The sequence below is a fragment of the Lissotriton vulgaris genome, chromosome 4_1 (genome assembly GCF_964263255.1).
Source record: "Lissotriton vulgaris chromosome 4_1, aLisVul1.2, whole genome shotgun sequence".
Classification (NCBI taxonomy): Eukaryota; Metazoa; Chordata; class Amphibia; order Caudata; family Salamandridae; genus Lissotriton; species Lissotriton vulgaris.
In genome coordinates, this window is record NC_141691.1 from 2,113,633,017 (window position 1) to 2,113,645,825 (window position 12,809).

The 12,809-nt window shown below is 44.8% G+C and overlaps 1 protein-coding gene across 1 annotated transcript in view; it reads left to right on the forward strand.

Moving 5' to 3' along the window:
* The window catches only part of LOC147725149 (uncharacterized), a 205,995-nt gene extending 199,839 nt beyond the window's left edge, over positions 1-6,156 (forward strand). The window contains exon 5 of the mRNA XM_086918190.1: positions 5,985-6,156. Coding sequence (XP_086774316.1) covers positions 5,985-6,156 — 172 coding nt within the window. The remainder of the gene's footprint in view (positions 1-5,984) is intronic.
* The last annotated feature ends 6,653 nt before the right edge of the window (positions 6,157-12,809 follow it).

The following is a 12,809-nucleotide window of genomic DNA, read 5'->3' on the forward strand; positions in this document are numbered from 1 at the left end:
GGTTCAAACAGAACAGGCCAGACCCAAGATATTCCCAGAGACAACATCCAGGGATAATAACAACATACAGTGAAGGAAAACTTTGCCTCGAATGGCTACAGAAATCCACACTACCTGAAATTAAGCAACACTTGACCTTACTTAAAGAAGGTGCTGACTTGCGGGATTTCTTATTGGGACCTCGCAAACAGCGTCAAAAACGTTTCATATACGCCGGTATATATGCTGCTTACAACGAAGCTTGGAAAATAATGCAAATTGAAACTGCTGAAAAAATATGAGAAATTGATTGTATTAATTTGGAAAAGTCACTGTCTGTAGTGAACAATGGGTTAATGACTCTGTCCTCCAGAATTTATTCTTTGGAAAGCCTTCTATCATCTGCTAATGATATAATAGAACAGGATACGCTAATGTTACAACATGGCCAGTCCCAATTACGCTCTATTGTACAGTTAGGCTGGACATTACAAAATCTGCGTTCAGGCTACGTGCCTTGGCGTCTAATCAACACAACGTCATTATTTTTTATCTTTAACCTTACAGATAAACAAATCTCTTTGGCACAAAAAGGAGCAGACTATACGGTGCTGAGCATTGAAAAACTAGAAAGATTACCATTAACAGTTTCCGAGAAGCCTTTCTTAGTGGGAAAAATTGTGAAAACTCGCTAAGTGGTACACTTCTGTGTCAAGAAATTAATTTACATGGAGCCTGTGAGGGTTCATCTAATGACCTTTTCTTGCCACTTGCACGGCACCCCAGCCACACAAATAGAACCTGTTTTCAGGCAGCTTTCCAACGGCCTATCTCGTCAGTGTTACATCCAATGTCACTTGTTGTATGCAAGTATTGTATCCAAACAGCAAGCCAGACAAGGAGGCAACGATTTCGCCTTCATTGAATATCTCTTCTATTCAAATTGATACATTAAGCAGAATGAAAGCCATTCTTTTACAAAAAACTATGCCTTTAACCTCGTCTAGAGAAACGTATGATCTGCAAGTTGCAAGGACCTCAGCAGAGATACATACATTATTATCAACAAACTTCCCCGTACATTTTGTAGAAATGTTAGGTCAAATTTTAAACATGTCAGATACCACTGGCATCGCACATCTATTTAAGACACTTTTTTCGGGACTGTTAGCACCCTTTGAAGCAGTCCTGAGCATTTTCCCAAATTTCGTGCACTCTGTGTTCGGCGGTCTGCCTCTCATTTTGGGACTCGTAGCAGGAATTCTATTTTCTTCCTTCTGCTCCGATATGGCAAGTCCAGTCACCAGCGATACCCAGATTACCATGGAACAAATGATCCAGGCAATGCTGTACGGAAATAAGATAACACAGGTCCTCGGCTTGGCTCGTCTAAGAGATCAGAATACCACATGGTTTCTATCATTCAGACCAATCTGGCAAGATTGCATCTTACCTGTTCTACGATGCCTGCTCTGCGGAGAAGAATGCGTGTTAGACATCTGTCTCTCACTCCCATCAGCAGTACCTATGGATGTCGATACTTTGCTTGGTTCGGTAACGGCTCATGCAACGTGTTGTCCCCAGCGGCTACCAATTTTGATGATGGCATTCGTTGAGACCTCACCATTACGACTAGGTGGCGGTGAGGTACTAGATGAAAGCGGCACACAGGTACAACTTTCTCTGAACATTGCTGATCCAGATAACGCTGACAGTAATGCATCTCATATATGCACTATTTCTACTTTTTCGGAAATGGTCCAACTTTCACCTACTGTGGTAGATAAATTCTTTGCCAGCCTATCTGAGTTAATGTTTTCTCCTAACAACTAGAATAACTCTTGAGAAACAAGCACAAAGTGTTCCCTGAACTTTGATTTCGGCCTTCAGTTTTGATAAACAGAACTCCTAAAAATTTGAACTATTTTTTACTACAACAAAATTATTTTCCTCATTACCAAAATATTTACCTTTTTTTTGGCACAGAGTAATCTGCTTAATGTAGAACTATTCTTAGAGAACAAGATTTCTATTTTTGAAACCTAGAGACAATACTTAGCCCCTAGCACATGTACAGTCTTATATAAATCTGTGATGAAATGGTCTCGACCTTCTCTTCTGCATTAAGAGCCATTTCATGAATGTAATTTCATGAATCATTCAGTCAGCATTTCAAATGTAAAACTATATGCATTATTTGAATGATACCACTGCTTAGAAAACGTACAGTACAATACTAATTTTTCATGTACAAACCATTTCAAGTGCATTTTTATTTATTTTTGGGGTGGGATTGTAAACACATGCTTAGAAATGTTATAACTGCTTAGTATTTAGTAAAGATGGACATTTTACGTGGAGTGGGTGTTGTAAACGTATCTAGGGCCCTAGTGTAATTTTCCCGATTCATGCCCTTATATAGGTATAACTTATCATATCCTTATATAGGCATAAGAATCATAACCATATTTAGACACAGCCAATGCAGTCCAAATACAGCATGGCTACTTCCACTAAGCTCCTAGAGTACAACAAGTTATTGAAGACAACCAGCCTTCAGCAGTACAGGACTTCCCCCTGCTTCAGTATTGAATTGTCCCAGAACTCCTGGAGCATGCAAAGAACTTTGAGTTCTTAGTGACGTTATTATGTCCACCCTTACGTCAAACTCGGCACCTTGCAGGTATAAATATACCCACACCTGCCCTAGCAAACACACAGTGGTTTGGAGCAGATCGACTAACTACTTGCCTGATGCCCTGCTGTAGCGTGTGTCGAAGGAAGCCGACCCTCCAGCTGACGCTCTGAGAGAGACGCTGTCTTTCCTCCTGCCGAGAAATCCAGCTCCAGTGTTTCCCTGCTACCCTTGCGGGTTACTGGAAGATCGAGTCCTGAGAGAGAGATACAAGACCTCCTTCATTCTATAACCAAGGTACGGAGCTGATTAGACCCTTAGAGAATTCTTGGATAGATTCTTGGCAGAAACTATTTAACTCAAGCAACACCTCACTTACTTCTTCCCTTGTACTAGACTTAGGTTAGGTACACCGGGTTGGCGTATTTTTGATGCACCAGTTGAGTACTTTTAGTCATTATTTATCATTGTATGTATTTTATCTATTTCATGTATTTCATGGCTTAGAAACCATATCATGCTTTTACAGTATTATTTCATAATACTCTTTTTACTGTACGCACTTTACTTTATGACATGTATTGCGATTGTAGCAATTAATTTCTATTGCATGAGAAAGAAGACTGCTCAATAAGTAACCTTTTTTTATTGAAAACGCCAGTCTCTCTATTTCTCTGCAAAAACCCTGGTGAAACTAAGCATGCACGATTGACTGAGTGAAATAGCATCTATTGTTTCCGCGACTCTGAAGATATATTTCTTTTTCTTGGGGAACAAAGTTGTCATGTTATATGGTTCTCAGAAACTAATCCCTTCTTGTTTATTCGAGAAAGTTTCTAATGACCTCTGAGCTAGCTGGCATTGACAATGAAGTCTAACATACTCAATAGAGACCTAGCCGACTTCAGTCCTACGTCTAAACTATCGTTTATGTTATTCCAATGCGCAGAGCCTATTGGGAATATACGAACTACACTACAATGAGTTATATTCTTCTCAATACACTAACATTGCATAAACTTTGCCTACATGGAGTCAAAACGTACAGAGCCGACATGCTTTGAGAGACTCCAGGTGCCCTATTACACATAGGGCACACTGTCACTCTTTGGGCCAGGGCGCACCTTAAAACAGGTGTGCCGGGTGTCAACAGGGAGAATTCACCCTATTACATAGAATGCGCTACCTCCAGGGCAGCTGCAGACTCATGCTAACCCCAGGGCAGCACATTCAAGTGAAATAAGGAGCGGCTTTAAAGCAGCAGCCCCATGGTTCCCTGTGCAGCTGGAAACCCACCAGCACTTTTGAGGGGTTGAGAGATCCCCTTGCAGGTGGGTGCAGCGAGTGACTGCACCCATCTAAGTGTGACTGCACCCATCTGCAAGGGGTTGTCAGGGGTCCCCTCCAGAGGGCTGCTATCAGGGGTGCACTGAGAGTGTGCCACCTCCTAGGTAGCGCTCTGTCAGTGCGCCTTCTGACAGCTTCTTTGCCTCTGTTCTCACATCAATAATACAACGCAGATGCAGAGGCAAAGGAATTCCCTCATTTGCATAGGGCCACGCCTCCATGCAAATGAGGGAACACCCTCTGGTGACAGCGCTGGTGCTAAAAGTGTGCCAGCACTATCTATATTACAAAAGGAGCCACACAAGCACCTGTGGCCGCTTCTGCAATGCCAATGTGTCCTGTGCATGTGCAAAACAGGTGCACATGTCTGTTCCACCCCCGGTGAACTTTCCATAATTCGACCCCAGATCTGGCCCACCCCGTGGGTCAAGCTGCCGTCGGCTGGAGAAGGCTCACTCTGCACCAGGCAGCATAGCTAGTTTATTCCCTGTCTTGGGTGTCTTGTGGCACAGGGCACTGATGCCTGCATAGGCTCTATGGATAACTTCAAATGCACAAGTCGGATCTCAGCAGGTCGACTCAGCCTTTTATGTTTCTGAGGCTGATAAAATGTGCCTCATTGTGTTGCGTAGCAATAAACTTCAGTTATTAAACGCCAAGATGCCACAGGGGTTAGGGTGCTCTTTAAAAGTACAGGTCATGTTATCTCGTGCCCTGCATAGATTTGTCATCCAACACTTGTGTTGTAAATGAGTCGCTCTCTTGCACCTGGTTATACATCGCTCTGTGCTGCCTTCTTACTGGAGCTCAATCCCAGGAGTGACTCCAGTGCCAGGACATGAGCTCTGAGGGATTCACCTCCTCTAGATCAGACCTCATTCCAAACACTGATACTTGTGTGTTATGAGAAGAGTAACTTGGTACACATGATTCCAATCCCTATGCATAACTCTGTGTGCATGACCTCACTCCCTATGCATACCTCCTTGTGTATGAGCTCACTCCCTATACAGTCCTCCCTCTGCATGGCCTTGCGGCCCATACATAATACCCTGTGCATGGCCTCACTCTCTATACATAGCTCACTGTGCATTGCCTCACTACGTATACACGGGTTCACTCCCTATGCATGGTCTCACTCCCTATCCATAACACTATCTGCATAACTCCCTGTGCATGGCCTCACTTCCTATACATACCTCCCTGAGCATGACCTCAGTCTCTATATATGGTCTCAATCCCTATACAGAGCACCGTCTGCATGGTCTCACTTCCTCTACATACCTTCCTGTGGATAGCCCACTCCTTATACATAAGTGTCAATCCATAGCTCCTTTCTGCAGGGCCTCCCTCCCTCTACATAGCTCCTTGTGTCTGTCCTCATTCCGTATAAATAACTCCCTCTCAATGGCTTCACTCCCTATGCATACCTCCTTATCAATGAGGTCACTTGATATACAACTGCTCATGCCTTCCCAGCTCTGACTCCTCCCCCAGTGTCTCACGTCTCCATGACTCTCTCACACTGGCGCCAGTGAGTTCTGTTTCTGTCTCACTCTGTCTGACTCTGACCCTGTCTCACTCTATCTGACTCTGACCCTGCCTCTCTGTCTGACTCTGACCCTGCCTCTCTGTCTGACTCTGACCCTGTCTCACTCTGTCTGACTCTGACCTTGTCTCTCTGTCTGACTCTGACCCTGTCTCTCTCTGTCTGACTCGAACCCTGTCTCTCTGTCTGACTCTGACCCTGTCTCTCTGTCTGACTCTAACCCTGTCTCTCTGTCTGACTCTAACCCTGTCTCTCTGTCTGACTCTGACCCTGTATCTCGGTCTGACTCTAACCCTGTCTCTCTCTGTCTGACCCCGCCTCACTCTGTCTGACTCTAACCCTGTCTCTCTCTGTCTGACTCTAACCCTGTCTCTCTCTCACACCGGCTGCAGTGAGTTCTGTTTCTGTCTGACTCTGTCTGACTCTGACCCTCTCTCTCTCTCTCTCTCTCTCTCTCTCTCTCTCTCCTCCCAGATGTACAATCACAGACTTCGGGGAGTGCGCCTACATCGGAGCTGGAGCCCTGCGGGTGTCTGGGTGTCACCCCCTGCAGCACCGTGGGAGATGCAGAGATCAGTCTATGCCACTGGATGGCGCTGCTACATCAGTATTAGCTAAAAATATTTTCACTTTCCGCCTGTTGTAAGCTCCCATCACTTTACGCTGCTACCTGTTTTTTTTTTTTTCAGGGGAATTTTTTTACGGATTTGTTCATACAGGAAAGACAGTAACAAAACACAAGAACAGAAGCCTCCATAATAGGAAGGACCAACAAAACTGGGGAGAAACACCAATAGATCCCGTAAAGAAATGAGTGCACCACTGTGTGGGGGAGAGGAGTGTGCGAGGGAGCGAGCCGAGGGTCGGGTATTTGCTGCCGGTTTGAGGAGTGGGTGAGGGCGGTTGCTGCATAAGGTCTGTGTGGCTCCTTGTTTGGCTGTAGATTGAGAGAAAGAAGTAGAACAGGTGGAGAGAACAGAAGGAGAAAGGGAGAGCGCGAGAAAGAGAGAGAGCCCTGCAGGGGGCATAGCAGGAGTCATGGTGGGGGTAAGGGAAGGGCCCGGGGGTGGGGGGGGTTAGTATAGTAATGGGGAGGAGGTGGGGCTAACAGGGAAGGGAAGGGAGTGGATGGGATGACTGTCCGTGCCGATGTAGGGGCAGGTTTGATGTAATTAATTGCTCCTCAGGTAAACTGGGTCCATTCCCGCCAGGTGTGGGAGGAGTTTGGACGAGCCTTTCCATTCAGAGAGGGTGACCTTGAGTCTGGTAGTGACCAGTCTTTTCCATAAAGTTTCTCAGTCTTTGGTGGGTGTTTGTTAAGCATGCGGGGAGGATACCTAGGGGCATATTTACAAGCCCCTATCGCCACGGGAACATCAACAATGTTCCCGTGGCGATAGGGGCATCGCCTTATTTACAAAGCAGCGTGAAGCCACTTAACATGGCTTAACGCTGCCTTATAAAAAAGTCCCCCTTTCACGCTATGTTTAGCGCGAAAGGGGTGGGCAGTGAGTGTTGCAGTGGGTGTTCCATCACAACACCTATTGATTATGACGCTCCTCCCTATTTACAAGGGATGCATACATAGGAGGCAGCGCCTAAATTAAGAGCATGGAAAACCTGGTCTTAAACAGGCGAAACGAGGAGAAATGCTTCATTTCTTCTTGTTCTTGCCTTTTTCATGTGTCCGCACAAAGGTAAATGGCGGCGCACAAACCCAGGATATTGATGGGTAGGGGAGGGTGCAGGGGGCAGGAGGGAGGAGTTGCCTATTCTATTGTTTTTATTGTAAAGATTTTAATTAATCGAACAGTCAATACAATTCATTCATTCATTCATGTGTGCTGCATTGTGCCGCACACATGAAAACAGCAAAAGGCCAATGATTGTTTTTCAACTTCTATGTGTGCTACATTAAGCAGCACACATAGTAGTTACACAACTGCATTTAAAGTTTGTTTATGTGCAGGAAGGGGGACCTGCCAGTACATAAACAATCTTCCCCTGCATGCTGACACTCTTGCACTATGGCTCAAGGGGGCCTGCATTGTCGCTAGGCTAAGTGCAGACCTGCGTTTCGGAAGTAGCAGAGTGAGGCGTAAAGCCAGGAAGGCTAACGCCTCACTTTGCCACTTTCCTTGTAAATATGCCCCCTAGTGTTATGGCTGCTGGCTAGGAGTACAATTTATGTAAGGATTTGTGAAATGGTGTTGCTGATGTCCGGCCAGTAATTCTTAGTAACGGAGAAACACTCAAGAGGTTTGTGCTTAGGGTCACCTGTTCCTTTCTCGCAGCTCCAGCAGGTATTGGAGAGCCGAAGATCTAGTTTATGAAGTTTGCCTGGATCCAGAGGGCCATAGTGGCAATCCAGCACCGACGTTGTGCCAGTGAAGGAGTCATTTTGTTAGCAGTGATGTTCTCTTAAATGGACGGCCAGTGTTGTGTTATCCTCAAGTTGCAGTTAGAGTCGGAAATTAGGGTTTCCCGTTGATCTTGAATTGGTTTTCTTGACGAAGGTTTACTGGGCGTGAGGAGAACATATACTTTAGCTGCTTGGTGTACGCCTGTGCTATACGTTTCGAGGGCCTCATTTATGAGAAATGACGCATTGCTGCGTGAATGCAGTGATGCGTCACTTCTCAGTGTGCACTCCTTGCAACATTCCTGATGCGTCATATTTAATGTATGACGCATCATGACGTATCTGTAAGCGCAAAAGTGACGCATTGCTGGAGTGTGTCACAAAAGTGACGCAACTCCAGCAATGCGTCCTTTCACATGGGGCAAGCCCCATGTGAAAGGGCCTGCGTCAGTCTTACGCCTGCTGTGAGGCAGGCGCAAGAGTTTGACGCAACCGCGTCCTAAAAGTGACACAGTGAAATCGCATAGATTTCACTGCGTCACTTTTACGGCCCTTCCTCGTGTCAATACGCCCCCCTTGCATACATTATACCTGGCACAGGTATAATGTGGCGCAGGGGTTTACAAAGTGACACATCTACCTAGATGCGCCACTTTGTAAATATGGCGCAACAAGGCGCATTTTTACGCCACTGGTGCGTCACAAAAAGTGACGCACCAGTGGCGTAAAATTGACGCACAGCCTCATAATTGAGGCCCCTAGTGTTTTTGGTAGGTCGGGGAGGTTGGTGATTTATGTCTAGCTATAAGTGATTTAATGTTTAGGAATTGGTAAAAGTCTAGATTGCTGAGGTCGAATTCGGCTTTGAGTTGTGAGAAGGGTATTGGCTCTTAGGGGGTGTCTAGATCATATACCGAAATGATGCCTTTTTGTGCCCATCTCTCTATGAATAGCGTTCTGCCTTCTAATTTCAGGTTTTCGTTGTGCAATACGGAGGCTAAGTGTGAGTGTCTCATTGTGTTGGGTAGTTTGCTGTCTATTTTGCCTAGGGCCTGTACTGTGCTTGATAAATGTTTGCAGAAGGGTCTCTTCTAACTTTTAGAATGGTTATAATGGATGCTAAAGGGGTGTAGGGATAATGGTTTGGGGAGTTCCTTTTCGATGTTGAGCGAGGAGCGGGAGGTGTTGATAGTGGGTAGGAACCATTGGCTTCCCCGTTTCGCTAGGAAAGTGTGTTGGTACCCCCTGTGGTCTGGTAAGTTTAGGCCCCAAATTTTATGGGAAAGCCTTAGTTTCTTTAGAGCAATTTGTATTTTTTGGGAACAGCATAGGAACTCAGTGAGCATTGCTTCTATTGCTGCAAAGAAGGTTTCCAAGAGGCACATGGGGGACATGCAAATGAAACAAGCATTTGCAATGCAACAAGTCTTGCATTTGTGAAAGTTTGAGCTATTGGCTTTGTAAATGACATTGGGGCATATTACCAAGATTAAGCGATAATTATCGCTTAACACGGTTAGCGGCAATATCATTATCGCCAAGCTCCGTAGATTTTTATCGCAGATAAACCTTGCTATTATCAAAAGCAATAAAAATCGTCCCAAATGCATGAATATCGCTGAAAAGTCAGCGATATTCATGCATTACCGAGCTAATGCTCTTAGCCATGTTATCCACCTACCTTTGGATAACATGGCTAAGAACTGCTCTGGGCAGGCGTTAGCTTTTGGAGATATTCGCGGTTAGCCCAAATATTTCCAAAAGTACGCCATTGTAGGTAATAGGAGATAGCGATGTTAGCGACTGTTTCCAGTCGCTAACATCTTGGCACCCCCACTTTGCATTTCATTAGCGATAAATATCGCTGACATGCAAAGCGGGCCCCAAAATGATCGCTATCTCGTACTAGCTGTCGCTAAATGGTGTTAGCGACAGGTAGGTAATAGGGCGATAAAATTATTGCCGCTTTAGCGGGAAAAATTCCTGCTAAAGCGGCGATAAGGCCCTTGGTAATATGCCCCATTGTTTCTTACTTATGAATTTTTGTTTGTAGTGGAGTGCGATATAAAGAAGTGCCGGTAAACTGGCAGAGTTTTTAGATACTCATGCTCAGGTAGAGGGGAACCTTGTGCGATTGAATGGAGTGAGAACTGCTTCAATGCAACCTGATAACATTACTTAATTGGCCTTGAGAAGTGTAGGAAAAGGTAAAATAGACACAGTTACACAAAAATGAAACATAACAGTAGGCAATCTGGGGGTGAGAAAAGGCAGAATTTAAGTTAGTTGCAGCTGTGTAAAAAGCAACATGGGTGGGGTGAGGCAAGTAACGGGGGCAAACAACATCAAAGGGATGCTTAGATTTGAATGTCTGTGCCCTTGCATTGTCTGCCATATTACAGACACTGGTACCACAAGCCTTACAAAGACCAACCTGGTAAAACTAGGTAAACATGCGTAGTAACCAAACTTCTTTTTGCTTAAAGTTTTGTGCACACCACGATGACTCTGCCAAAGTTTTAACCCTGAAAATATACCAGACCTGATCAAAACAAAACTTTACTATGCAATGTGAAATCCCATATTAAAATACACACACCTTCTATGGACACAGCAAAGTCTACAATTAGGATGAATATTCAGCTTTTAGTATCATGGCTCGGAGACTCGGGTAATATTACACAAACGCTGCACTCAGGTTTGATTGATCTCAAGCGAACAGCGTTTCTGCCATGAAAACAGCAGTGAATGAAGTGGCATATTACCAATGATTAGCGATATTTATTGCTAACTAGGCTTAGCAACGATTTTTTTATCATTAAGCATCACCGGAAATTATTGCTACGATAACGTGCTATTAGCTACGTTTATCTCCAAAGCGATAATTTTCCCGGCGATAGCGTGAATATCGCTGAGAATACAGCGATATTCACGCATTAGCGACTAAATGTTCTTAGCCATGTTATCCACCTCCCATTGGATACCATGGCTAAGAACTGGTCCGGGCAGGTGTTAGGTTTTGGCGATATTCGCGCTTAGCGCAAATATTGCCATCACTAAGCCTGCCTTGCTAATAGGCGTTAGCGACGTTAGCGACTGCTTTCAGTCGCTAACGGGTTGGGAATGCCCACTTTTCATGTCATTAGCGATAATTATCGCTAACATGCAAAGCGGGCCCCAAACCGCTTGCTATCGCCTTAAAGCTGTTGCTAACATCAGTTAGCGACAGCTTGCTAATTGGGCGATATTATTATCGCCGCTTAGCGGCCAAAAACGGCTGCTAAAGCGGCGAAAATAGCATATCGCCAGCATTGATAATATGCCCCGTTATTCGCAAAAAAAAAGCAGTTTTAGGGAAGAAAGACAGCAGTTTTGGGCTTTCTGTAAATTGTGCACTTCCTGTCATAAAAGGAAAGATTGCTAGAGGAGAGAATATGGTAAGAAGGGGGTGCTGCAGTTTAAAGGTTGCGTGTCTGGGCTGTTGGACTGCAATATTACCACAAGCAGTGAAATGTCACATTCTGAGCGCCACATTGTGACTGGCTGCAGCTAGCCAGACTGTCAAGGGCATCACATTTGAAACCAGAAACAAAACCATAGTAAACAGTTTTGTTGTCAGCTTTAAAACATCGAGGGTTGATAACTGGGAGAGGTGGAGAGAGAGTGTTGACGTAACGGCATAAAAACACACTTATCAACTTACACACATATACAGGGCACAAGTCCTAAACAAGACCTAGGGCCGAGCGAGGTCCTTTGACAAAGATGGCAGCTCCAGGAAGCAAGTTAGGAAAGCAAAAATCAGGGGTGGCTCTAGGCTCATGGCGGGCCTGGGCAGGGAGCGTAGGTAGGGGGCCCCGGAAGAGGGGGTCCGGGCGGGGCTGGCCAGTGAAGAGGGGCGGGTCAGTGTGTTTGGAAGTGGAACAGAGCCGGACGCCAAATCCCTGCCACGGGCCGCCAAGCAAATATGTATCCATCCTCAGAGGATTATTATATTAAGGATATATATTGGTGTGGTGGCCCCTGGGGTTTGGAGGCCCTGTGCAGGCGCAAAACGTGCACATGCCTAAGGCCGCCCCTGCAGAAATGAAGCTCTTTATTTTGCAAGTGTGAAGTGTGATGAAAACAAAGATTTTAATAGGATTAGAATAAATCTAGACACTTTACTTGGTGAAGCGCAAATTATACATTTTCACTGACACCTGATTGATTTCCACACAATATTGTTGTTACACTGTATCGTGTCATCAAGAAAACTATTTGTTTGTACAAATGTAGTGCCTATTCAGTGGAAAATGTGCTGACTGTAAATGATAGGGCGCCAACACACCATGCTTTATTAATATATTTCCGACAGTGTCCTACAAAATGCCCCACTTCCTGCACGCCACACCGACACCCCTCTCCTTCACCCAATTGATTGCAGCACCCTCCTTCGTCCTCCACTCTGAAAACTGTTCCTGCACCACAGCCCCCGCAGAGATATGGCAGGCGTCATAAGCACATCTCCAACTGAGTCCTTCCAATCCATGTTTTCTCTCCATCAAAAGAACAGGATTGGAAGGTGCATGACTAGTTAAGTCAAGTCATTGTTTATTGTTTGATTAATTAAAATCATTACAATTCCCCCCAATGTTGATAAAAAACATAGAAAATAAAATGACGTTACATTCCCAATTTAAAATGCACCTGATTTTAACACAATACTGTAATTAATTTACAAGAATGTGAATGCTTTTCGTTAAAACTCATGTGTAAGTGTTCCTGCTTACAAAGTCATCTCCTAGCTTAAAACCATTGTTGCTCTTTAACCTATTTAGTGTAGCCCCTCCCCGTCTCCTCAATAGGAAGCGCTAGGGACGGGCTGTCAGTTAAGCAACACGTTACAACCCCGGTAGGGGCTACATCTTAAAACTCCGAACAGTATAATTAAAAGT